This window comes from Salvelinus fontinalis, chromosome 9 (genome assembly GCF_029448725.1).
Source record: "Salvelinus fontinalis isolate EN_2023a chromosome 9, ASM2944872v1, whole genome shotgun sequence".
NCBI lineage: Eukaryota > Metazoa > Chordata > Actinopteri > Salmoniformes > Salmonidae > Salvelinus > Salvelinus fontinalis.
This window is the reverse complement of record NC_074673.1, coordinates 25,684,801-25,710,898: the sequence shown is the minus strand read 5'-3', so window position 1 is coordinate 25,710,898 and position 26,098 is coordinate 25,684,801. Positions and strand designations below refer to the sequence as shown.

General features: G+C 43.2%; 1 protein-coding gene across 1 annotated transcript in view; it reads left to right on the top strand.

Moving 5' to 3' along the window:
* The window catches only part of LOC129862332 (early endosome antigen 1-like), a 57,005-nt gene that overhangs the window by 18,536 nt on the left and 12,371 nt on the right, over positions 1-26,098 (top strand). Inside the window, exons 4-16 of the mRNA XM_055933854.1 lie at positions 6,268-6,322; positions 6,425-6,490; positions 6,720-6,759; positions 8,423-8,527; positions 9,789-9,910; positions 11,883-12,038; positions 17,412-17,528; positions 19,173-19,502; positions 19,786-19,935; positions 20,247-20,366; positions 22,732-22,935; positions 23,204-23,404; positions 23,604-23,717. Of these exons, the coding sequence (XP_055789829.1) occupies positions 6,268-6,322; positions 6,425-6,490; positions 6,720-6,759; positions 8,423-8,527; positions 9,789-9,910; positions 11,883-12,038; positions 17,412-17,528; positions 19,173-19,502; positions 19,786-19,935; positions 20,247-20,366; positions 22,732-22,935; positions 23,204-23,404; positions 23,604-23,717 (1,780 nt within the window). The remainder of the gene's footprint in view (positions 1-6,267; positions 6,323-6,424; positions 6,491-6,719; positions 6,760-8,422; positions 8,528-9,788; positions 9,911-11,882; positions 12,039-17,411; positions 17,529-19,172; positions 19,503-19,785; positions 19,936-20,246; positions 20,367-22,731; positions 22,936-23,203; positions 23,405-23,603; positions 23,718-26,098) is intronic.

The following is a 26,098-nucleotide window of genomic DNA, read 5'->3' as shown; positions in this document are numbered from 1 at the left end:
ATTTGTCATGTTTCTAAGACAGGGAGGTGATTACTTACGTTTGTGAACCCATTTAGTTCTACCTTGTGAGATACTATTTGACTGTGTATGTGTGCTATGTTGGAGGATATGTCTGGATGTTTTTATTTTGTATAATGTTTTATTTTTTATTTGTTTTTATTTGTGGAAAAAAGGAAAAAATAAATACAACTTTAATGGCATAACATTAAAAAAAAGACATAAAATTCCCCGGCAACAGCTTTGGTGGACATTCCTGCAGTCAGCATGCCAATTGCACGCTCCCTCAACTTGAGACATCTGTTTGATTGGGTTTTGTGACACAACTGCACATTTTAGATTGGCCTTTTTATTGTCCCAACACAAGGTGCAGCTGTTGAATTGCGACTCTACTTTGTCTCTATACTGACGCTTAGCTTGTTTGATTGCCTTGTGGAAGGAATAGCTACACTGTTTGTATTCGGTCATGTTTCCGGTCGCCTTGCCATGATTAAAAGCGACCGGAAACATGATCGAATACAAACAGTGTATCTATTCCCTCCACAAGGCAATCAAACAAGCTAAGCGTCAGTATAGAGACAAAGTAGAGTCACAATTCAACGGCTCAGACACGAGACATATGTGGCAAGGTCTACAGTCAATCACGGATTACAAAAAGAAAACCAGCCCCGTCGCGGACCAGGATGTCTTGCTCCCAGAGAGACTAAATAACTTTTTTGCTCGCTTTGAGGACAATACAGTGCCACTGACACGGCCCGCTACCAAAACCTGCGGGCTCTCCTTCACCGCAGCCAACGTGAGTAAAACATTTTAAACGTGTTAAGCCTCGCAAGGCTGCCGGCCCAGACGGCATCCCTAGCCGCGTCCTCAGAGCATGCGCAGACCAGCTGGCTGGTGTGTTTATGGACATATTCAATCAATCCCTATCCCAGTCTGCTGTTCCCACATGCTTCAAGAGGGCCACCATTGTTCCTGTTCCCAAGAAAGCTAATGTAACTGAGCTAAACGACTATCGCCCCGTAGCACTCACTTCCGTCATCATGATGTGCTTTGAGAGACTAGTCAAGGATCATATCACCTCCACCTTACCTGACACCCTAAACCCACTCCAATTTGCTTACCGCCCCAATAGGTCCACAGACAACGCATCCACACTGCACATTGCCCTAACCCATCTGAACAAGAGGAATACCTATGTAAGAATGCTGTTCATCGATTACAGCTCAGCATTTAACACCATAGTACCCTCCAAACTCGTCATTAAGCTCGAGACCCTGGGTCTCGACCCCGCCTGGTGGTGAGGGTAGGTAAGAACATCTCCACCCCGCTGATCCTCAACACTGGGGCCTCACAAGGGTGCGTTCTCAGCCCTCTCCTGTACTCCCTGTTCACCCGTGACTACGTGGCCATGCACGCCTCCAACTCAATCATCAAGTTTGCGGACGACACTACAGTGGTAGGCTTGATTACCAACAACGACGAGACGGCCTACAGGGAGGAGGTGAGGGCCCTCGGAGTGTGGTGTCAGGAAAATAACCTCCCACTCAACGTCAACAAAACAAAGGAGATGATCGTGGACTTCAGGAAACAGCAGAGGGAGCACCCCCCTATCCACATCGACGGGACAGTAGTGGAGAAGGTGGAAAGTTTTAAGTTCCTCTGCGAACACATCACGGACAAACTGAAATGGTCCACCCACACAGACAGCATGGTGAAGAAGGCGCAACAGAACCTTTTCAACCTCAGGAGGCTGAAGAAATTTGGCTTGTCACCAAAAACACTCACAAGCTTTTACAGATGCACAATCGAGAGCATCCTGTCGGGCCGTAAGGCTCCCCAGAGGGTAGTGAGGTCTGCACAATGCATCACTGGGGGCAAACTTCCTGCCCTCCAGGACACCTACAGCACCCGATGTCACAGGAAGGCCAAAAAGATCATCCAGGACAACAACCACCCGAGCCACTGCCTGTTCACCCCACTATAATCCAGAAGGTGAGGTCAGTACAGGTGCATCAAAGCTGGGACCGAGAGACCTGAAAAACAGCTTCTATCTCAAGGCCATCTGACTGTTAAACAGCCATTACTAACACTGAGTGGCTGCTGCCAACATAATGACTCAAATCTCTAGCCACTTTAATAATAAAAAATTGAATGTAATAAATGTATCACTTGCCACTTTAATCAATGCCACTTTATATAATGTTTACATATCCTACATTACTCATCTCATATGTACAGTGGGGCAAAAAGTATTTAGTCAGCCACCAATTGTGCAAGTTCTCCCACTTAAAAGATGAGAGAGGCCTGTAATTTTCATCATAGGTACACTTCAACTATGACAGACAAAATGAGAAAAAAAAATCCAGAAAATCACATTGTAGGACTTTTTATGAATTTATTTGCAAATTATGGTGGAAAATAAGTATTTGGTCAATAACAAAAGTTTATCTCAATACTTTGTTATATACCCTTTGTTGGCAATGACAGAGGTCAAACGTTTTCTGTAAGTCTTTACAAGGTTTTCACACACTGTTGCTGGTATTTTGGCCCATTCCTCTATGCAGATCTCCTCTAGAGCAGTGATGTTTTGGGGCTGTTGCTGGGCAACACGGACTTTCAACTCCCTCCAAAGATTTTCTATGGGGTTGAGATCTGGAGACTGGCTAGGCCACTCCAGGAATTGCTTCTTACGAAGCCACTCCTTCGTTGCCCGGGCGGTGTGTTTGGGATCATTGTCATGCTGAAAGACCCAACCACGTTTCATCTTCAATGCCCTTGCTGATGGAAGGAGGTTTTCACTCAAAATATCACGATACATGGCCCCATTCATTCTTTCCTTTACACGGATCAGTTGTCCTGGTCCCTTTGCAGAAAACAGCCCCAAAGCATGATGTTTCCACCCCCATGCTTCACAGTAGGTATGGTGTACTTTGGATGCAACTCAGCATTCTTTGTCCTCCAAACACAACGAGTTGAGTTTTTACCAAAAAGTTCTATTTTGGTTTCATCTGACCATATGACATTCTCCCAGTCTTCTTCTGGATCATCCAAATGCTCTCTAGCAAACTTCAGATGGGCCTTGACATGTACTGGCTTAAGCAGGGGGACATGTCTGGCACTGCAGGATTTGAGTCCCTGGCAGCGTAGTGTGTTACTGATGGTAGGCTTTGTTACTTTGGTCCCAGCTCTCTGCAGGTCATTCACTAGGTCCCCCCGTGTGGTTCTGGGATTTTTGCTCACCGTTCTTGTGATCATTTTGACCCCACGGGGTGAGATCTTGCGTGGAGCCCCAGATCGAGGGAGATTATCGGTGGTCTTGTATGTCTTCCATTTCGTAATAATTGCTCCCACAGTTGATTTCTTCAAACCAAGCTGCTTACCCATTGCAGATTCAGTCTTCCCAGCCTGGTGCAGGTCTACAATTTTGTTTCTGGTGTCCTTTGATAGCTCTTTGGTCTTGGCCATAGTGGAGTTTGGAGTGTGACTGTTTGAGGTTGTGTCTTTTATACTGATAACAAGTTCAAACAGGTGCCATTAATACAGGTAACGAGTGGAGGACAGAGGAGCCTCTTAAAGAAGAAGTTACAGGTCTGTGAGAGCCAGAAATCTTGCTTGTTTGTAGGTGTCCAAATACTTATTTTACACCATAATTTGCAAATAAATTCATTAAAAATCCTACAATGTGATTTTCTGGATTTTTTTCCCTCATTTTGTCTGTCATAGTTGAAGTGTACCTATGATGAAAATTACAGGCCTCTCATCTTTTTAAGTGGGAGAACTTGCACAATTGGTGGCTGACTAAATACTTTTTTGCCCCACTGTATATACTGTATTCTATACCATCTACTGCATCTTGCCTATGCCGTTCGGCCATCGCTCATCTATATATTTACAGTTGAAGTCAGAAGTTTACATGCACCTTAGCCAAATACATTTAAGCTCAGTTTTCACAATTACTGACATTTTAATCCAATTAAAAATTCACTGTTTTAGGTGAGTTAGGATCACCACTTTATTTTAAGAATGTGAAATGTCAGAATAATAGTAGAGAGAATGATTTATTTCAGCTTCTATTTCTTTCATCACATTCCCAGTGGGTCAGAAGTTTACATACACTCAATTAGTATTTGGTAGCATTGCCTTTAAATTGTTTAACTTGGGTCAAATGTATCGGGTAGCCTTCCACAAGCTTCCCACAATAAGTTGGGGGAATTTTGGCCCATTCCTCCTGACAGAGCTGGTGTAACTGAGTCAGGTTTGAAGGCCACCTTGCTTGCACATGCTTTTTCAGTTCTGCCCACAAATGTTCTATAGGATTGAGGTCAGGGCTTTGTGATGGCCACTCCAATACCTTGACTTTGTTGTCCTTAAGCCATTTTGCCACAACTTTGGAAGAATGCTTGGGGTCATTGTCCATTTGGAAGACCCATTTGCGACCAAGCTTTAACTTCCTGTCTGCTGTCTTGAGATGTTGCTTCAATATATCCACATAATTTTATTTTTTCATGATGTCATCTATTTTGTGAAGTGCACCAGTCCCTCCTGCAGCAAAGCACCCCCACAACATGATGCTGCCATCCTTGTGCTTCACGGTTGAGATGGTGTTCTTCAGCTTGCAAGCGTTCCCCTTTTTCCTCCAAACATAACAATGGTCATTATGGCCAAACAGTTCTATTTTTGTTTCGTCAGACCAGAGGACATTTCTCCAAAAAGTACAATCTTTGTCCCCGTGTGCAGTTCCAAACCGTAGTCTGGCTTTTTTATGGTGGTTTCGGAGCAATGGCTTCTTCCTTGCTGAGTGGCCTTTCAGGTTATGTCGATGTAGGACTCTTTTTACTGTGGATATAGATACTTTTGTACCTGTTTCCTCCAGCATCTTCACCAAGGTCCTTCGCTGTTGTTCTGGGATTGATTTTCACTTTTCGCACCAAGGTACATTCATCTCTAGGAGACAGAATGCGTCTCCTTCCTGAGCGGTGTGCTGGCTGCGTGGACCCATGTTGTTTATACTTGCGTACTATTGTTTGTACAGATGAATGTGGTACCTTCAGGCATTTGGAAATTGCTCCCAAGGATGAACCAGAGTTGTGGAGGGCCACATTTTTTTCTGAGGTCTTGGCTGCTTTCTTTTGATTTTCCCATGATGTCAAGCAAAGAGGCACTGAGTTTGAAGGTAGGTCTTGAAACACATCCACAGGTACACCTGCAATTGACTCAAATGATGTGTCACGAGAATTTAATAACTGACAATCAGTAGCTATGACCAATCCATAAGATCTATAAGACCATGGTTTTAATACTAATTAGTCAAAGACTCTGCAGCTTATGCAAGAAGATAGTACAGTTTATTCAGAGAACGTTCTAAAGTCCATTATACAAAGACATCCATTTTATAGTGGCGCACATACTTCCACACAGACAGTAGATATCCTACGCACATACATACACACGAACAGTAGGTGAGTTGTATCCACTGTTTATCACTACTAAGCCGGCAGTTCCGTTCCCCTGAGATTAGAGAAACCTTGAGAAGTGCTCCCTATGCTATCATAAGTTCCTTAGAGGCCTAGCCAGGTCGGTCCAAACACAGTTTTAATTGTTCTTCGGGTATTTTCCTAGGCACCCACATCCAAGTTCAAATCCTAACTACGCCTTGCTCAGACAGTCTGTGTTTTTTCCACTATACAGATACATTGTTTAACCTAATTCTGACTAAAACTAAACACATCATCAGATTATAATTTCTAATCTAATTCTAATCAATTTCATACAGTTATAAGGTTTCAGAGTGGAATTATTTTATCATTATCTTTCAACATATACATTATTTTATCATGATGTCAATTAGCCTATCAGAAGCTTCTAAAGCCATGACATAATTTTCTGAAATTTTTCAAGCTGTTTCAAGGCACAGTCAAGTTAGTGTATGTAAACTTCTGACCCACTGGAATTGTGATACAGTGAAATAATCTGTCTGTAAACAATTGTTGGAACAGTTACTTGTGTCATGCACAAAGTAGATGTCCTAACCGACTTGCCAAAACTATAGTTTGTTAACAAGAAATTTGTGGAGTGGATGAAAAACGAGTTTTAATGACTCCAACTTAAGTGTATGTAAACTTCCGACTTCAACTGTAGCTCTTATCATAATCGTCATTATTGTGTTATTTTCTTCTTTTCGATCTTGTACTGTAATTACAAAATGTCCAGTATACATTCAGAACAATAATAAACATTTCAGGTAAATGTCCTTCTCCTTTCCTCCTCCAGGGAAGACTTTATTCTTCTCCGGCAAGAGTTGCAAGAACTGCAGACATCGCTCAAGGTACCATCATACATTTTTGGGGAGAGATTAGGCCTATAGAGAATTTTAGGTTCATTGCTCTTCACTGCTTAACGTATGTGCGCACGCGTGTGTATCTGTCAGGAGGAGCGATGGTTCTCTGGCGAGCTGAAGAAGGAGCTGGACAAAGTGCAAGGACACCTGAAGCAAGTAATTCCTCTAAGATGTCTACTATCAAATGATATCTCATTACAGCCACTCCCGTAGAAATTAAACATTTGAATATTCATTTTTCATGGCTTCTCTCATCTTACCAGAGTACCTGAGGGAGTTGACATGAAATAAGGGTTCTCCACAATCAATTTGGACAATTAAGCAGTTCTTATGTGTGATACACTGCTTAGCTGGTATGGACATATCAGTGTTCCTCTCGTTTCAGGGTCAACATAATGACGGCCAGGCAGGCTCAGAGGATTCTGGTGAGTGATTTAAGATCATGTTCATTAAGCCACAAACAGAAGAAGAAAACCATCCCGAAACAGAGAACTACTAAACTCAGCAAAAAAAGAAACGTCCCTTTTTCAGGACCCTGTATTTCAAAGATAATTAGTAAAAATCCAAATAACTTCACAGATCTTCATTGTAAAGGGTGCAACACTGTTTCCCATGCTTGTTCAATGAACCATAAACAAGTAATGAACATGCACCTGTGAAACGGTCGTTAAGACACTAACATCTTACAGACGGTAGGCAATTGAGGTCACAGTTATGAAGACTCAGGACACTAAAGAGGCCTTTCTACTGACTCTGAAAAACACCAAAAGAAAGATGCCCAGGGTCCCTGCTCATCTGCGTGAACGTGCCTTAGGCATGCTGCAAGGAGGCATGAGGACTGCAGATGTGGCCAGGGCAATACATTGCAATGTCTGTACTGTACTGAGAGACGCCTAAGACAGCGCAACACGGACAGCTGATCGTCCTCACAGTGGCAGACCACGTGTAACAACACCTGCATAGGATCGGTACATCTGAACATCACACCTGCGGGACAGGTACAGGATGGCAACAACACCTGCCCGAGTTACACCAGGAACGCACAATCCCTCCATCAGTGCTCAGACTGTCCGCAATTGACTGAGGCTGGACTGAGAGCTTGTAGGCCTGTTGTAAGGCAGGTCCTCACCAGACATCACCGGCAACAACGTCGCCTATGGGCGCAAACCCTCCGTCTCTGGACCAGACAGGACTGGCAAAACGTGCTCTTCACTGATGAGTCGGGGTTTTGTCTCACCAGGGGTGATGGTCGGATTCACCTCTATCGTCGAAGGAGCAGGATCGATTTGGAGGTGGAGGGTCCGTCATGGTCTGGGGCGATGTGTCACAGCATCATCGGACTGAGCTTGTTGTCATTGCAGGAAATCTCAATGCTGTGCATTACAGGGAAGACATCCTTCTCCCTCATGTGGTACCCTTCCTGCAGGCTCATCTTGACATGACCCTCCAGCATGACAATGCCATCAGCCATTCTGCTCGTTCTGTGCGTGATTTCCTGCAAGACAGGAATGTCTGTTTTGCCGTGGCCAGCGAAGAGCCCGGATCTCAATCCCATTGAGCACGTCTCTGACCTGTTGGGTGCTAGGGCCATTTCCCCCCAGAAATGTCCGGGAACTTGCAGGTGCCTTGGTGGAAGAGTGGGGTAACATCTCACAGCAAGAACTGGCAAATCTGGTGCAGTCCATGAGGAGATGCACTGCAGTACTTAATGCAGATGGTGGCCACACCAGATACTGATTGTTACTTTTGATTTTGCCCCCCCCCCCCCCCCCCCTTTGTTCAGGGACACATTATTCCATTTCTGTTAGTCACATGTCTGTGGAACTTGTTCAGTTTGTCTTAGTTGTTGAATCTTGTTATGTTCATACAAATATTTAACACATTATTTTAAGTTTTCTGAAAATAAATGCAGTTGACAGTGAGAGGATGTTTATTTTTTTGCTGAGTTTATATGTAATCGTCCAATAAGAAATGTTTGTTTTCATCTTCCCTTGCATAATGTTTTGTTATTGTATTCTCAAATGATCACGACCCAGTTCTTGAATTCTTTTCTTAGTGTTGCTCATTCCTTTCCGTTTCTCTGTGCAGCCCTGGCGGTTAAGCTGAACCAGGCGGAGATGGAGAAGTTTAACATCAAGCAGATGAAAGACCTGTTTGAGCAGAAGGCTGCCCAGCTGGCCACAGAGATAGTGGGTTAGTGTGTGGCGGCCTGGCAGCTATCTTTAAATCCAGAGTCTGTGTGACTGGGAGCACTAAGTTTGCTGCTGGCTGCTCTGTTAGAAACCATATTGGATATTATTCTCCACTCTTCGTATCTGGGTCATATTGTGAATATATTGTGTTGTGTTCAGTGGATTATGAGATATACATTGAGCTCCAAAAGTATTGGGACAGTGACTCATTTCTTTGTTGTTTTGGCGCTGTTCTCCAGCACTTTGAATTTGAAATGATACAATGACTATGAGGTTAAAGTGCAGACTGTCACCTTTGATTTGAGGGTATTTTCATCCATATCGGGTGAACCGTTTAGAAGTACACCACTTTTTGTACATACTGTAGTCCCCCCATTTTAGGGGACCAAAGTTATTGGGACCAGTTCACTTGTGTATTAACGTAGTCAAAAGTTTAGTATTTGGTCCCATTTTCCTATTATGCAATGATTACATCAAACTTGTGATTACAAAGTTGTTGGATACATTGGCTATTTGTTTTGGTTGTGTTTCAGATTATTTTGTGCCCTATTGAAATTCATGGTAAATAATGTCATTTTGTCACTTATAATGTAAATAAGAATAGAATATATTTTATATGCATCTACATTAATGTGGATGCTACCATGAGTACAGATAAAAATGCTAACCTCCCTGTAAATGTAATGGTGAGAGGTTAGCAAGTCTTGGGGGTATGATATTTGTGCGTCTAACTTTCTCACTCATCATTATCAAATGACACAATACATTATTTACCATTTAATTTCTATTGGGCACAAAATAATCTGAAACACAACCAAAACAAACAGAAAATGCGTTCAACATGTTTGTAGAGTCACAAGCTTGATGTAATCATTAATACACATATAAGTGAATTTGTCCCAATACTTTTGGTGCCCTAAAATGGGGGGACTATGCACAAAAAGTACTGTAATTTCGAAATGATATGGATGAAAACGCCCTAAAATTTAAAGCTGACAGTGCAGTATAGAGACAAAATACCAAACCATGTCACTGTCCCAGTACTTTTGGAGCTCACTGTAGTTCATTTAGCTCATCTAAAGCTGCTTTGATTTAACAACCATTTTCCTTTCACTATACATTGTGTAATGTTCCATAGGCAGGTATAGTACAGTGACTAGCTCAGAGGTTAGGGTTAGGATGGAAGATAAATGGATAGATTTGATACTTTGTTCTGTGAAGGGATATTCAATTTAACATGGGTATGTTGGTGACCCTGACAGACATCAAGTCTCGTTATGATGAGGAAAAGAGCCTGAGGGAGGCTGCAGACCAGAGGCTGGCCAACCTGATCCAGGAGCTGCAGAGAGAGAGGCAGGACAAGGACCGGCTACACACAGAACTGGTAACTAACAGAGACTGCATACACACAGATATGCATACCTAAAAGCATACACACACAGTCATGTATATACACATACACACACTCAGGCACACATACATGTAGGACACTTTCTATACATACTGTACAGCTATGGACATGTCACAGTGCACTAATATATTAACACACTGTTGTACAATATTTGAGAATAAGTAAACATTCATTGATGAGCACTGATAATAATTTGCATGTAGCCTATATTTTACTCCCAGATAACCTTTTCCATGGTTTTATTTTCACCTCTTACTCATTACCTGTTAGTAAATAGGGATGTGACAAAATTAACATTTCTCTTAATGTTTCAAATGAAATGTATCGGTTTTCCATTAAAACGATAAAGAAAAATTCATACAATTCCACGTGAATTCACAATGGAGCTGCACTGCTGCCAGCAACGGTTTGGGTATCACAGGGCGTCCCTTTCAGATGGTTTAGCATTTCACCTGTACTACCATTACTGTAACTCAATTCCACCCGGCAAAGCATTCATTTCCTTCTCATTTCTCAAAGTATTGCCGTACAGGACTTCGCTGCTGTCGCTTGCCTTTCTCTGACGTTTTTCCAACTGTTAAGGACAATGACGTAGGGATCAAGAGTCGACTCCCAACGAATAGATTCCTCGACTTCTTGCAGGTCAACTCCCATTTCCGAGTGTCAAGATTAGATTCCGCTAGGAATCGGCTCCTAAGATTCAGTATCTTTGGAATGGAGGAGACTGATTAGTTGCCGTACATCCGAGAACATCCTTTTGATTGCCGCATCTTTCATAGCAAGCTAGCAAGGGACAGAGAAAGAGGAGAGGGGCACAGTATAGGCAGGTCGGCCACCAGGCAGACGGAGTCAACCTTGCACTAGGCCTGTCTATCGGCAATCAAAAGTGGTATCTCGCAATGGAATGCTATTTCTCGCAATTTCTTGGCTTGCAATGTCTCGCAACTTCAATGAATAGGCTAGGAAATTGAAATGAGCGAGATGCAACACTTTGCTCTCACACAGTCACACTCTGTATCTGCGTGTTTGCATGGGCTCGTTTCACGCTGTTCACAGCATGGTAGCCAGGGCAACAGAGCCTCATGCACTCAACAGAGCCTTCAACACTCTTAGTTGTTGCTCTTAGAAATTGACCCACTATGCTGTTTACATTTAAATGACATAACTTTGCCCAGGCCTTTAAAGCCTATTGATTAGTTAGGCTATAACATGGAAAAGGTTTTGTGATAACTGCACCGTAATAAAAAATAAATCAAAGAATTCTGATCCCAATATCGTGTAAAAGTTTTTTCTTTTCGATGTTCACACTCCTGTTAGTAAACATATAGGATGTTGGGCTGAGTTTCCGAGAACCATTTGTCAACAAAGAGAACAGTCACGGATAAAGCTAACAAACTGAAATGCACAGAAATTAAGCCAATTTGTTGTTGTCTGTTCGGATATCCTGGAGCCTTCATAGATGTTCACCCCTGATAGGGTCATTTCTTTACTTTCATGGATACATGGATAATTATATTTCTTTGGAAGAGGACTGGAGTTGTCTTAAAGTAAGGTATATAGCCATGTATTTTATGATGAAGGAAGTGGAACTAGTCTTGAGGAAGGAACTATTCAGGACCGGGATTGCTGGGGTTACCATCTCTACCTAGATAAGTCATATCGTTTTAATTTATGTCATTAATTTCTATGTCAGAGGAGTGGGCAGAATGTAACCTTTATTTAACAAGGACAGTCAGTTAAGAACAAATTATTATTTAAGAAAATGGCGCTTATGACGTTATGAACTCTATACTGCCAGCAACACTTAAATTCCACACTTTCCTTTTTCTATTTTCACCCCAAACCTACATCCTAACCCTAAAGTGGTCCAGTAATTCCTAACCCCTCTGATGCCCCAAATGTCTGCCCCTCTGCCCTAACCTCTGATCTCTCTGCTGCCCCCTAGCTGCAGCGGCCAGGAGTTGAGGACATGGAGGTAATGCAGAAGGAGCTGATCCAGGTGCAGACATTGATGGACAACATGACACGCGAGAGGGAGGAGGAGTCGGTACGCCTCAAGAGCCAATACGAGCAGCTGCAGGCTGACCACACCACCTCAGAGGTAAGGCTGCAGGGGGAATGGCCCATCTTGGTTTAGTTTTATGTTACTGGTCCAGTATGTACTGCTAGTATCTTCACTATCCCTCAGTGCAAGGCAGGCCCAAAGGTTTAGGGAAGCTAGTCAACTAGTGATTAGCTCCTCTTCTTGCACAAGGGAGACTGGTAAACATGCTTCTAATAATGTTTAAACACACACATACACACTGTCATACAGTCAGGAACCTCTGTGAATTAATAAGGACATGTTTAAATGCCCTTTCACAATTGTTTATCACATTCTTTACATCATAGAAGGGGTGTCCAAGTGGATATGAAGTTGTGATTGTCTAACCATTTATAAATAAAACAGATGGCCTTTACTCTCATTCTACAACCTTTGCCTGGTCGTGAACACTGATTAGAAATTCCACTGGCTTTCCCTCTCCTAGCACCTACTGTATTGCCACTCCTATTCTCTTCAATCTGAGCCTACAGGAAAGTATGCGTCCTCAGGCCTGGAGGGAAGCAAACGTCATTCAGCTACTCAAGAATAGCAAAGCATCATTTACTGGTTCAAACAGCTGACCAATCAGCTTACTACCGACCCATAGTACATTTTTGGGAGAATTTCTGTTTGAACAGATGCAATGCTATTTCACAGTAAACAAATTAACAACAGACTTTCAGCATATTTATACGATTTTGGGAGCTGTTTTGTTAGACTTCAGTGTAGCTATTTGCATTATCAATCATAATCAGCTGCTGAAAAAGGCATGTGATGGCTTTATCGTCTGCCAAGTCGTGGATTGAGAGCTACCTATCTCACAGAACACAGAGGGTTTTCTTTAATTGAAACCTCTCTAATTTAAACCAAGTAGAGTGTGGTATACTTCAAGGCAGATGTCTTGGTCCTTTTCTATTTTTACTAATGACCTACCACTAGCCTTAAAGCCTGTGTGTCTATGTATGCTGATGACTCAGCATTATACACATCAGCTACCACGTTAAGTGAAATCACTGCAACCCTTAACACAGAGCTGTAGTCAGTTTTAGAATGGGTGGCTAATAATAAGCTAGTCCTTAATATATCAAAAGCCCTAAACCTTATCTAAATCTTGTAATGTATCATGTATCAATTGAGCAACTTGAGGAGACTAAACTGCTTGGTGGAACCCTAGATTGTAAACTGACATTGTCAAAACATATTGACCCAATGGTTGCTAAGTTGGGGAGAGATCTGGCTGTGATAAAATGCGTCTCTGCTTTCTTGACATCACAATTAACCAAACAAGTCCTACAGGCCCTAGTTTTATCACACCTGGACTACTGTCCACTTATATGGTCAAATGTTGCAAAGGAGGACATAGGTAAATTACAGTTGGCCCAGAACAGAGCAAAAGGGCTGGGCCTTAAATGTACACGGATGGCTTATATCAAGAAAATGCATATCAATCTCTCTTCGCTTAAAGTAGAGGAGAGATTGAATGCATCTCTGTCTTTTGTGAGAAGTATTGATGTGAAAGCACCGATCTGTGTGTTCAAACAGCTAACACACAGCTCAGACACCCATACATAACCCACAAGACATGCCACCAGGGGCCTCTTCACAGTCCCTAAGTCCAGAACGGATGCTGGGAAATGAACAGTACCACATAGAGCCTTGACCACATGGAACTCTTCCACATCAGCTCTCAGTAAAATCTGATGACAAAATATAGAACAACACCACACGGCACAACACGTACTGTGAAGAGACACACATTTGTTTTACTATCCTTGTGGGGACCAAACAATTGCTTCCCATTCAAAATCCAATTTTCCCTTTTAACCTAACCCTAACTAAACCCTAACCATATTTCTCCTCCCTAATTGTAAACTTAACCCCTAAGCCTAAAATAGCCCTTTTCCTTTTGGGGACCTGCAAAAAGTCCCCACCTGTCTGAATTGGCCTTGTTTGACTATCATTGTGAGGACTTCTGGTCCCCACAAGGATAGTAAAAACAAAACACACACAAGACACACACTCTACGCACACCCACGCATTGTTATATTGAATTTTTGCAGGAGTGTACATATTGTACATTTGGCAGAAGCTAATAGGGATCTTATTAAATACTAAATACTTAAGATGGTCCTTTTTAACAAGCTCTCGATTGAACTAAAATAACCTTCATATTCAATGTTTTTAATTAAGGGATGCTTGAACTTCCTTTCCCAATCCTGCGGTGTCTGTCTGCGTAATTCAGCGATATTTCCTGCATTACTGAACCCATAAGGCTTTGGAAGGAGAAGATTAGGAGGGAGTTTTTCTATGGCTTCATCATTATTGGCACCCTAGTTATGGGCCCTGTTCAAAAACTGCACTAAACAGGGAATAGGGTGCAATTTTGGATGAAGCGTGTCTGCTTAGACCCCCCCCCCTCCATCTCTTTCTGCCATTTCCCATCCGTCTCCTCTCTGGACTGCAATACAGACCTTTGGTTGACATATTTAACTGAACAACGAGGGACTGAATGAATAAGACATTAGAATATTAAAAGACCTTGGCTCAAGTGCTGAGCGATTAACCTACATTTCTGGGGGGGGGGGGGGGGGGGTTCAGTTTTTTTTTTAACTAATTGACCGCCGTCAGTTTAATTATTTGAATTCCATTTAATTCTGTATTTTTCTGTGAACTCAATGTGCAGGTTCTCTAGAGATAAATCAGATCAAGCCTGAACTGTGCAGTGTAGTAGGGAGTTGTAGTTTCCAACAGGCCAATATTCTACATAGTTTAGTGCAGAAAACTTGGTAATGAACTACAATGACCATAATCCATTGCGCACCTACTTGTCTGATCTATGTGGGGCAGACATGGAGAGAAGAGACAGAAGAATGTGTGATCGAGAGGGATAGCGAGCAGTTGCTTCGAGGTATCTCTACCTGAATTTACATGATCTAAGTGATTGATAGTTGGTATTCAGCAGTCATAAAAGTATGCCTTATTTACTTTGAAGAACTACCAAAATAGTGATTTTTGTCAGACAGCATAGGAAGCAGCTCTATAGAGATGAGATCATGACTTGGAATGAAATAATAAAATCATCAAATAAACCAAATGTAATATATGCAACAGCTGAAATATTTTATTAAAGTAATGTGAATAAATTCTGTTTAAGTGATGAGCAGTAATGGGCAGTCACTGCCATCATTGGACTTTTATTAATTGTTTTATTCTGTGTTGCAGCATTCAACCCACAAACATTAATTGCACTATGCATTGTTTTTTTAATAATTGAAAACTGGTTATTCGTTAACTATTTAACTGAAATCGACCTAAAAAAAGCACTAATCGCTTGTTCTGGTGTTTTAATTATGAAATAGCCTTCAGCTGTAATTAATAAATGAGCGCTGCTGTTGTGGTGAGTTGACTGCTTGGGACAATAATTTAGAATCCCACTGGTTCTCCTGGGTGATGCATCAGCCTCTTGTTCTGGGTTTTCTGTTCACAACAACTGCAGTCGAAACAGAAATTATTTGGCAGAAATATGCTACATTTGCTTTAAGTACACACACACACACACACACTACTTTAAATTGGCTCTCCTGATAGATTACAACTTTCATCACTTCAGTTTATAAAAGTCTGAAGTACTTTACATATGAATGCATTTTCTTTAAGGTCACTACTGTCATGGAATCACCTGGCCCTTATAACTGAATAATGAATCGTGAACAAAGCTCCTAGGTTCATGGAGATCTTGCTCGGCTCATCCTGTAGTCCTACATGGGCTAGTAGACTACACTACCCATCCACCCCCTTTCCAACCTGGGCTACACTGCACCACCCCATGTCCATAACCTGTTTTACCTGCGATAGACTACACTACCATCCACCTGGCTGTAGTAGATCCCTTCAATGATAGCCAGTTGGTTGAATGTTGAGATGATTGAAACAAATCACCTAATCTCTGAGTGCCTTGCTCAGCTCAAAGCTGGTGGGCAAACCGTTTGTCACTGCTCTGTGGGTTTCTGTGTTATTCTAGGCTCATGTGTTGTTTGTCTAGTGCCTGCCTCTTTGCTTTGTCACTTTCCCTTCCCAACCTTAGCTTCCACTCCTCCTCACCCAATTCTCCCTTTTCCCTTTCTTGAAGATCTGTAAACTGGAGGTAAAGCATTGCTGTTTTACTCGGGCACCTCAATCTCCTCTCAATTTTATGGATGGATGTTTCAGTGGCTAATTAGTTATCAGAAATGGGGTTTATTTATTTTAGGTGTCTCTGCTGCCTGTATGTTTGTTTGTGTGTATTTGTCTGCCTATTAGTTGTTATGCCTTTGCTCGACTCTTCGTACTGTATGGATGCTCTGTAGGCTTGCTGGCTTGCCAAGTGAATGCTTTTAAAATAATGTTTAATGCAACTATGATATTTATACAATATGGATTACAATTATAATCCTGAATATTAAGGCTATGGCCACTTAACCATGCAAATTGTCTGGGTTATTATTTATTTAGACATTATACCTCTTATGGCAGTAATTTTACAACCACTAATTATTGTAAATTTCGACTGAGAATAGTGTCTAGCTATGGTAAAGGGTGAAATAAGTATAGTCACTTATCTGCTAAATTGTTACAATTATAAGAACAGACAATCAGTATTGATGTGGCTAAAAGAAAAGGAATATAAAATATACTGTTTACAGGAAACTCATTCCACAACTTTAGATGAAGTTGCGAGGGAAAAGGAATGGGGTGGCGAAATAAGTTTCTGTCATGGACAAAGGAACTCAAAAGGTGTGATGATACTAATTAACAAAAATGTCGATGCGAATGTGCGAACAGTCAGGAATGATCCGCAAGGCAGGTGGACCCTTTTGAATATGAAAGTGATGTAAAAACAGACTTGGCTCATTAAAACTTCTTCGGGATCGGTGTCCCTTCCACGGGACGGTTGAGCTAATGTAGGCTAATGTGATTAGCATGAGGTTGTAAGTAACAAGGTTGAGGGGGAGGTATTTCGGGCGGGGAGTCTCAGATGGTTGAGGGGCAGCACTTGGGGGGAAGATCTTGGATGGTTGGTGGCCTGGCGGTTGGGAACTTGGGCCGGTGGCCGATTGTACTTGGTGGGAGATCTGTCCATGTGTTCTAGGGCGGGGCACTGTACCCTGGTCGCTCTGGATGGGACTGTCTGCTAGATTACTCAATGTTATTTAAATGTTGAGCAGCTTCACTGCAGGTAGGTTGATTGTATGTTTTAAAAAGCGTTCTTTATAAAATTCCCAAGGCTGTGCTTAAAGCCCAGTGGGTATGTGAAGTCCTCCTGACCACTCGACCAGAATCTAGCACATGGTATGTGAATGTTTTTTAATGTAAACAAAGTAAAGTGTCTCACATTGATTTTGTGTGTTCCAGATGACCATCTCTCAGCTGAAGGCAGAGCTAGAGAAGGGACCTCAGGAGGCAGCAGTGTACACCCAGCAGATCCACCAACTACAGAGCTCTCTGAACAACCTGCAACAACAGAACCAGGTCCTGCACACACACACACACACACACACACACACACACACACACACACACACACACACACGAGTACTTCCCCTCCCATAGTTTAATCGATGCTCCATAAGTCCATGTCACCAGCATCACAAATTCACCTCCCGTTAAGACACTTTAATCGTTTTAACAGCTTTACAATCGTAACACCAGATGAAATACAAACACTCACACTGTAGGATGTGCAACCTGAAATAGCAATAGACATGTAAAATATGTATACATATTTTATTCTCTTAATTAACCCAGCTTCCTCACGTACCACCTTCTCATCACAGTGCTCTGCTGTCACCAGCCTGAGATGAGCTTTCATTGGCAACATCGACATGTTGACAAAACACACACACAGGCCTATAATTAAACCAGCAGTGGTTCTGCTCTGGCCTGGCAACCCGTCACTTTGGGCTGAAATACGATCGCAGGTAACCGCAGCGATGCGCCAGTGTGGCTTTTTAGTTTTAAACTCTGGCAACCCAAACTATGGCCCTTAAAGCCCCCCCCCCTTGTTAACCGTGTTGGTCGTGCTGCCAGCACAGCTGCTCTCCATCTCCCAAGTAGGTGTCTGGGAGAGAGGGGTGATTAGAAAGGTAGCCCACCACAGACCTTTCACCCGGGCTCTCAGTTGAAAATATCTCAATGTGACTTCCCTGGTTCCGAAAGTATAATTAAATGAAATTTAAATCAGCTTGTCTGCATGGAGACTGGATACACACATGCGCTGCTAGGACCACCCACAACTAGGAAATGAGATGGGATGTATTGTTTAAACAGAGAATAGAGAGGACAGTTGGGTAAAAATAAAGAGAAGAGGGGGGGGGGGGGGGTATGGAGAAAGAAAATATGCAAAAAGACAGTAGATGGGGAGAGACAGGCAAAGGTTTAAACAAGGACATTGGAAGGAGAGGGATGGACAGGAGGAGGACCGGAGAGAGGAGGGGAAAAAGGATCTGTGTGTGGGTGTTTTATGTCCCTGTCACACCCCCCACTCAGCAGCACTGTCATTAACACTATTGTATTCTTTCATCGCCCTTGTGCCAAGTTTACTACACAAACACACCGGTATTCAAGAACCTGTCGTAAAAACATGTGCTCAGAAATCTAATTCCCCCATTGCTCTGCCTTGCATGCAGGTCTGTAAGGATGCAGTGTTCTTTGAACGACCAACGTCACTATGATACGTGAGATGGCATCTGTATATTTTGTTTTGGCTAATGGGTACTGAGCTGTTAATTAGACTCCTATTAAATGAATCCTCATATCCTCACTTTGGTAAACATCTCCCGATGGCAACTATTCTAAGGGTGTGTATAATACTTTCCATTACACATGACCTCGATATCTGGAGAGGGAAGGTTCATACGCCCTCTAGCAGATTGCCCCTTATGCTAATCAATTCGGCATATCTATTTCTGTCTTTCAAAACTTCTGAAACTAAAGTTCTCCACAACCTGTAAGCCATTTAGCAGACTCTTTTGTCCAAAGCAACTTGCATTTGTTATGATCCCTGCCCGGAATTGAACCCGTAACCTTGGCGTTGCTAGTACCACACTCTTACCAAGTGAGTTACACAGGACCATAATCACTCATCACTATTCCCCCTCTGGTTCCTTCCCCCAGATGCTTTCAGAGACGCTTGGTCGCAGGGAGAAGGAGTTCCAGGAGCTGGAGGACTGCCTGGGGGCTGAGCAGGCCTCCAAGAAGACAGCCCAGGCCAGCCTGCACCAGACGGAGATGGAGGTGCAAGAGCTCCAGGCCCGGGTGGCAGGGGCTGAAGCCAGCCTGCAGAGAGCCCAAGCAGAGCTGGGGGAGGAGGCTGGGAGGCTCCGGAGGGAGGTGGCTGAGCTGGAGGCCAAGCATGGGGAGGTGAAGGCGGAGAGGAAGCAGCTGCAGCAGCAGAGGGAGGAGAGGGAGAGCCAGGTCCTTGCGCAGCAGAGTGAGATCAACCAGGTTAGTAGTGACACGGGCACGCACACGTCAGACATAGACAGACACGCACAAACACACGTGGCCGTTCACACACACACCCACGTATTCAGGTCAGACACACACAGGTCAACCACACACACACACACACACACACACACACACACATCCGCACACACAGGTCACACACATACCGGTGAGACACACATGATCATCTAACACACTCAGACACACAAGTCTTTGATCAATTGTCAGCCTACCTCATCTACCTACCCCTCCTCTTCCTCCCCCTCCTCCTGTGTTGTAGCTGCATGCTAAACTCCTGGAGGCGGAGCGTCAGCTGGGGGAGGTGCAGGGCCGTCTGAAGGAGCAGAGGCAGCTCTCTGGGGAGAAACTGAAGGACCGTGAGCAGCAAACCGCCGACCTGCAGATCAAACTGTCCCGCACAGAGGAACAGGTAGGTACACCACATGAGTTTCATATAGGATGGGTATCCACATAGACATAGATTTACTAGAACCGACATTCAAATCAATGTCCTGTGATAGGTGGAGCATCGGTCATATTGGCCCTTCATTTTTATGGGAGCAGTAGAGTTGAACAGAGACCGATATTGTTATAGGATGTATATGGATATATGAGGACCTGATATTGTTGCACAAGCTCCTTTATAGATTGGCCTGTCTAGTAGAAGTGGGTCTCTATAGGTGGGGGGTTTCAGAATAAGGCCATAAACTGAGGACTGAACTCATGTGTGTCCTGCTGTAGTTGAAGGAGAACAGCAGTAAGATGTTGGACCTGCAGCACCAGCTGGAGAAAGCTAAGCAGCAACACCAGGAGCTCCAGGGCCTGCAGCAGAACACCAACACCAAGCTCAGAGAGGCACAGGTACTACCAGACATGTCAACGTAGCACTTAAAGAAAAGTGTTTTGTGTCAGTACAACTCACCTCTTCCACTGTGTGTATAGTAGAACCTATGTGAAGGGATGTTCAGCACCAGAACACCCAACACACATTAGTGCAGGGTTGTATTGAATATGGCGCACCTTAGCGAAACAGAAAACAACATTTTGTATTGGACAAGTCCATGTCGTCCAATCCTGTTTCAGTCTATTAGTTTTCTGTCTGATGCCTTATGAACACGACCCAGGACCAGGGCTTTAAATTTAAAATGCCATTACCAATAAATAAAAATGTTAGGAGCACAACATAAAAGGAGTACCAGAGACATTTTAATTTGTATTTTTATTAACTTCTTATGGCTGCAGGGGCAGTATTGAGTAGCTTGGATGAAAGGTGCACAGAGGTGCCCATATTAAACGGCCTGCTCCTTAGTCCCAGTTGCTAATATAGGCATATTATTATTCATATTGGATAGAAAACACTCTGACGTTTCTAAAGCTGTTTGAATTATGTCTGTGAGTATAACATAACTCATATGGCAGGCAAAAACCTGAGAAGTTTCACTTCCTGTTTGAATTGTTTCTGAGGTGTCAGATTTTCAACCAAGCTCTCAATTGAAATTGCAGCGAGATATAGATGAGTTTTCACTTCCTATGGCTTCCACTAGATGTCAACAGAAGACGAGCTGATCACGCATTCACCATGCGCCTTCACATGAGTAGGACGTCTGTTCCATCGCTCTTCTGAAGTCAATGTAATTCTCCGGTTTGAACGTTATTCAAGATGTATATTAACAACATGCTAAAGATTGATTCAGTACATTGTTTGACATGTTTCTACTGACTGTTATGGAACTTTTGGACATTTCGTCATGTTATAGTGGAGGCGCTTTCTGACTTTGGAATTGTTTACCGAAGGCGCAAACCAAAGTAGCTAATTGGACATAAATAACGGACATTATCGAACAAATCAAGCATTTATTGTGGACCTGGGATTCCTAGGACTGCATTCTTATGAAGTTCATCAAAGGTAAGGAAACATTTGTCATGTATTTTCTGGTTTCTGTTGAGTCCAACATGGCGGCTAATTTGGCTATTGTTCTGAGCTCCGTCTCAGATTATTGCATGATTTGCTTTTTCCGTAAAGTTTTTTTTAAATCTGACACAGCGGTTGCATTAAGGAGAGGTATATCTATATTTCCATGTGTATAACTTGTATTATCATCTACATTTATGATGAGTATTTCTGTTGAAACGATGTGGCTATGCAAAATCACTTGATGTTTTTGGAACTAGTGAATGTAACGCGCCAATGTAAACTCAGATTTTTTGTTATAAATATGAACTTTATCAAACAAAACATGCATGTATTGTGTAACATGAAGTCCTTATGAGTGTCATCTGATGAAGAAAATCAAAGGTTAGTGATTAATTTTATCTCTATTTCTGCTTTTTCTGACTGCTATCTTTTGCTGGAAAAATGGCTGTGCTTATTGTGGTTTGGTGTGACCTAACATAATCTTTTGTAGTGCTTTCGCTGAAAAGCATATTTGAAATCGGACACTTTGGTTGGATTAACAACAAGAATACCTTTAAAATTATATAAGACACATGTATGTTTGAGGAATTTTAATTATGAGATTTCAGTTTTTTTAATTTGGCGCCCTGCACTTTATCTGGCTGCTGTCATATCGATCCTGGTAGCGGGATGCAGCCATACGAAGTTTTTAACCTTTATTTTACTAGGCAAGTCCAAACCCGGACGACGCTGGGCCAATTGTGTGGCGCCCTATGGGACTCCCAATCACAGCCGGATGTGATATAGCCTGGATTCGAACCAGGAACTGTATTAACGCCTCTTGCACTGAGATGCAGTATCTTATACCGCTGCGCCACTCAGGAGGCCAGATCTGAGTTCTACTTCAGAAGCACGTTGTGCTCTAGAAAGGAATGTGGAACCCTGTCAATTTGTTTATTGTAAAAAGATAAAATGTTGATAGAAATACATGTCATTGAATTAGTAAATTGTGGAATATTAAGTTTCTACATTATGGAAAAGCGCTATTTTTCTATTGAGGCATTGCATTCAAAATTGTACACTGTCTCTTTAAGATCGTCAAGTTTGGGATGATGACATGCAAGACATTGCTATGATTATTGATCTTCTGAAGAAGCAATCCCATTTTTCTTTCTGTGCCCCCAAAATGTTTTGATAGTTGTATTAAGCAGTTTTCGCTGTATTAAGGGTGCAAGCATGACGCTAATGAATCTGATCTCGGGGAAACAATGCTTCAATACAACATGTTTGTTTGACTCGTGTCCCTCTGCCTCTTCGTCCATGTCCTATTAGAATGACCTGGAGCAGGTGCTGCGTCAGATCGGGGACAAGGACCAGAAGATCCAGAACCTGGAGGCCCTGCTGCAGAAGACAAAGGACAGCGTGAGCCAGCTGGAGGCTGAGAGGGAGGACCTGGTGGCCAAGATCCAGGCTGGGGAGGGAGAGACGGCCGTGCTCAACCAGCTGCAGGAAAAGAACCACACGCTACAGACGCAGGTAGGAGCAAAAGCACACACATATGCACATGCACAGAAAGGCATATACATAATTAATACAGCGTTCCGACGCGCGCGCACATACACACACACACACACGATGCAGTACGATGTTCTGTATATTTGTGTTATTTAATTTGTGTGCTTAGGTGTTGTGTTAAAAAGAACACTACTGATGTGATACAATATAGCACAGTAAAAACATACAATAGCCTAATCATGATCTGAGGGATTTAACTCATTGTCTCTTTCTATTTTGGGGGCTATAGGTCACACACTTGACAGACAAGCTGAAGAACCAATCGGAGAGCCACAAGCAGGCTCAGGACAACCTCCACAAGCAGGTGCAGGAGCAGAAGAGCCTCCTCCGTGCGGCCCAGGACCGAGCCCAGGCTGTGGAGACCTCTCTAGGGGAACTGAACGCCCAGCTGACAGAGAGTAGGGAGAAGGTGGCCCAACTGGACACGCAGGTAGGGTGAATGGACTGATGGATGGAGAAATATTATTCCTATCCCTTTACTATTGACTGGAGAATGGGATAAACAAATGGGTGCACAGATAACCCCCCCCCCCGCGACAGGGTTCTATGTCCCAGAGTTCAGAGCGTTAACCGCTCAACCAGATTCCGGCACTAAAACTAAAAAAGTTGGCGTCTTGTTGTTTCCCCAGTTGAAGTCTAAGACGGAGATGCTGCTGTCAGCCGAGGCAGCCAAGGCAGCCCAGAGAGTAGACCTGGAGAACCACCTGGAGACAGCCCAACATGCACTGCAGGACAAGCAGCAGGTCAGCCATTGATTGTATGACAACAACAGAATATACTCATGCTGGATGAATATAGTATCTACCAGAATACTAATTCAATAGAGACCCATCTCTTGACATAATAATCTATCACTGATTGTCTTCTTTTCTCAAATGAACCTGCATCTGTGGGGCAAAATGCTCTAGCTGAGTGCTAGGCCCCATTTCAATTCTTTAAAAGTGCATCAATCAAATTTATTTATAAAGCCCACCAGCTGATGTCACAAAGTGCTGTACAGAAACCCAGCCTAAAACCCCAAACAGCAAGCAATGCAGGTGTAGAAGCACGGTGACTAGGAAAAACTCCCTAGAAAGGCCGAAACCTAGAGAGGAACCAGGCTGAGGGGTGGCCAGTCCTCTTCTGGCTGTGCCGGGTGGAGATTATAACAGAACATGGCCAAGATGTTCAAATGTTCATAGATGACCAGCAGGGTCAAATAATAATCACAGTGGTTGTAGAGGGTGCAACAGGTCAGCACCTCAGGAGTAAATGTCAGTTGGCTTTTCATAGCCGATCATTCAGAGTATCTCTACCACTCCTGCTATCTCTAGAGAGTTGAAAACAGCAGGTCTGGGACAAGGTAGCACGTCCGGTGAAGAGGGCAGGGTTCCATAGCCGCAGGCAGAACAGTTGAAACTGGAGCAGCAGCACAACCAGGTGGACTGGGGACCGCAAGGAGTCATCAGGCCAGGTAGTCCTGAGGCATGGTCCTAGGGCTAAGAGAGATTTCTACAAAATGAGGTAGAAACTGAGCTGTACTTTCTAACCTCCTGCCCAATGACCATATTAGAGAGACATATTTCCCTCAGATTACACAGATCCACAAAGAACTCGAAAAAACCCAGATTTTGATAAACTCCCATATCTACTGGGTGAAATACCACAGTGTGCCATCACAGTAGCAAGATTTGTGACTTGTTGCCACAAGGAAAGGTCAACCAGTGAAGAACAAACACCATTGTAAATGCAACCCATATTTATGCTTATTTATTTTCCCTTTTGTACTTTAACCATTTGTACATCGTTACAACACATATGTAATGTCTTTATTCTTTTGAACTTCTGTGAGTGTAGTGTTTACTGTTAATATACAAAAGTGAAATAAACAATAAAAATGGTCTAATTCACTTGCTTTGGCAATGTTACTATATGTTTCCCATGCCAATAAAGCCCCCTGAATTGAATTGAGAGAGAAATAAATTCACACAGGACACCGGATAAGACAGGAGAAATACTCCAGATATAACAGACTGACCCTAGCCCCCCCGGCACAAACTATTGCAGCATGAATACTGGAGGCTGAGACAGGAGGGGTCGGGAGACACTGTGGGACACTGTGGTTCCGTCCGACGACACCCCAGGACAAGGCCAAACAGGCAGGATATAACCCCACCCACTTTGCCAAAGCACAGCCTCCAGGCCACTAGAGGGATATCTTCAACCACCAACTTACTATCCTGAGACAAGTCCGAGTATAGCCCACGAAGATCTCCCCCACGGCACGAACCCAAGGGGGTGCGCCAACCCGGACAGGAAGATCACGTAGAGAGCACCAGTAAGCCAGTGACTCAGCCCCCGTAATAGGGTTTGAGGCAGAGAATCCCAGTGCAGAGAGGGGAACCGGCCAGGTAGAGACAGCAAGGGCGGTTCGTTGCTCCAGTGCTGTTCCGTTCACCTTCACACTCCTGGGCCAGACTACACTCAATCATAGGACCTACTGAAGAGATGAGTCTTCGTTAAAGACTTAAAGGTTGAGACCGAGTCTGCGTCTCTCACATGGATAGGCAGACCATTCCATAAAAATGGAGCTCTATAGGAGAAAGCCCCGCCTCCAGCTGTTTGCTTAGAAATTCTAGGGACAGTTAGGAGGCCTGCGTCTTGTGACCGTAGCGTACGTGTAGGTATGTACGGCAGGACCAAATCGGTAAGATGAATTCTCTGGAAGCTTGCTTCAGAGCTCGGGTATTTTCTGTATACCAGGGAGCTAGTTTCTTATGACAAATGTTTTTAGTTTTTAGGGGTGTGACTGCATCTAGGGTATTACACAAGGTTAAATTTAGTTCCTCAGGTGGTTAACTGATTTTTGTACTCTGACGTCCTTTGGTACGTGGAGGGAGTCTGAAAGGGCTTCTCGGAATCTTTGGGTTGTCTGAGAATTTATAGCACGGATTTTGATGATCCTTGGTTGGGGTCTGAGCAGATTATTTGTTGCGATTGCAAATATAATAAAATGGTGGTCCGATAGTCCAGGATTATGAGGAAAAACATTGAGATCCACAACATTTATTCCACGGGACAAAACTAGGTCCAGAGTATGACTGTGGCAGTGAGTAGGTCCTTAGACATGTTGGACAAAACCCAC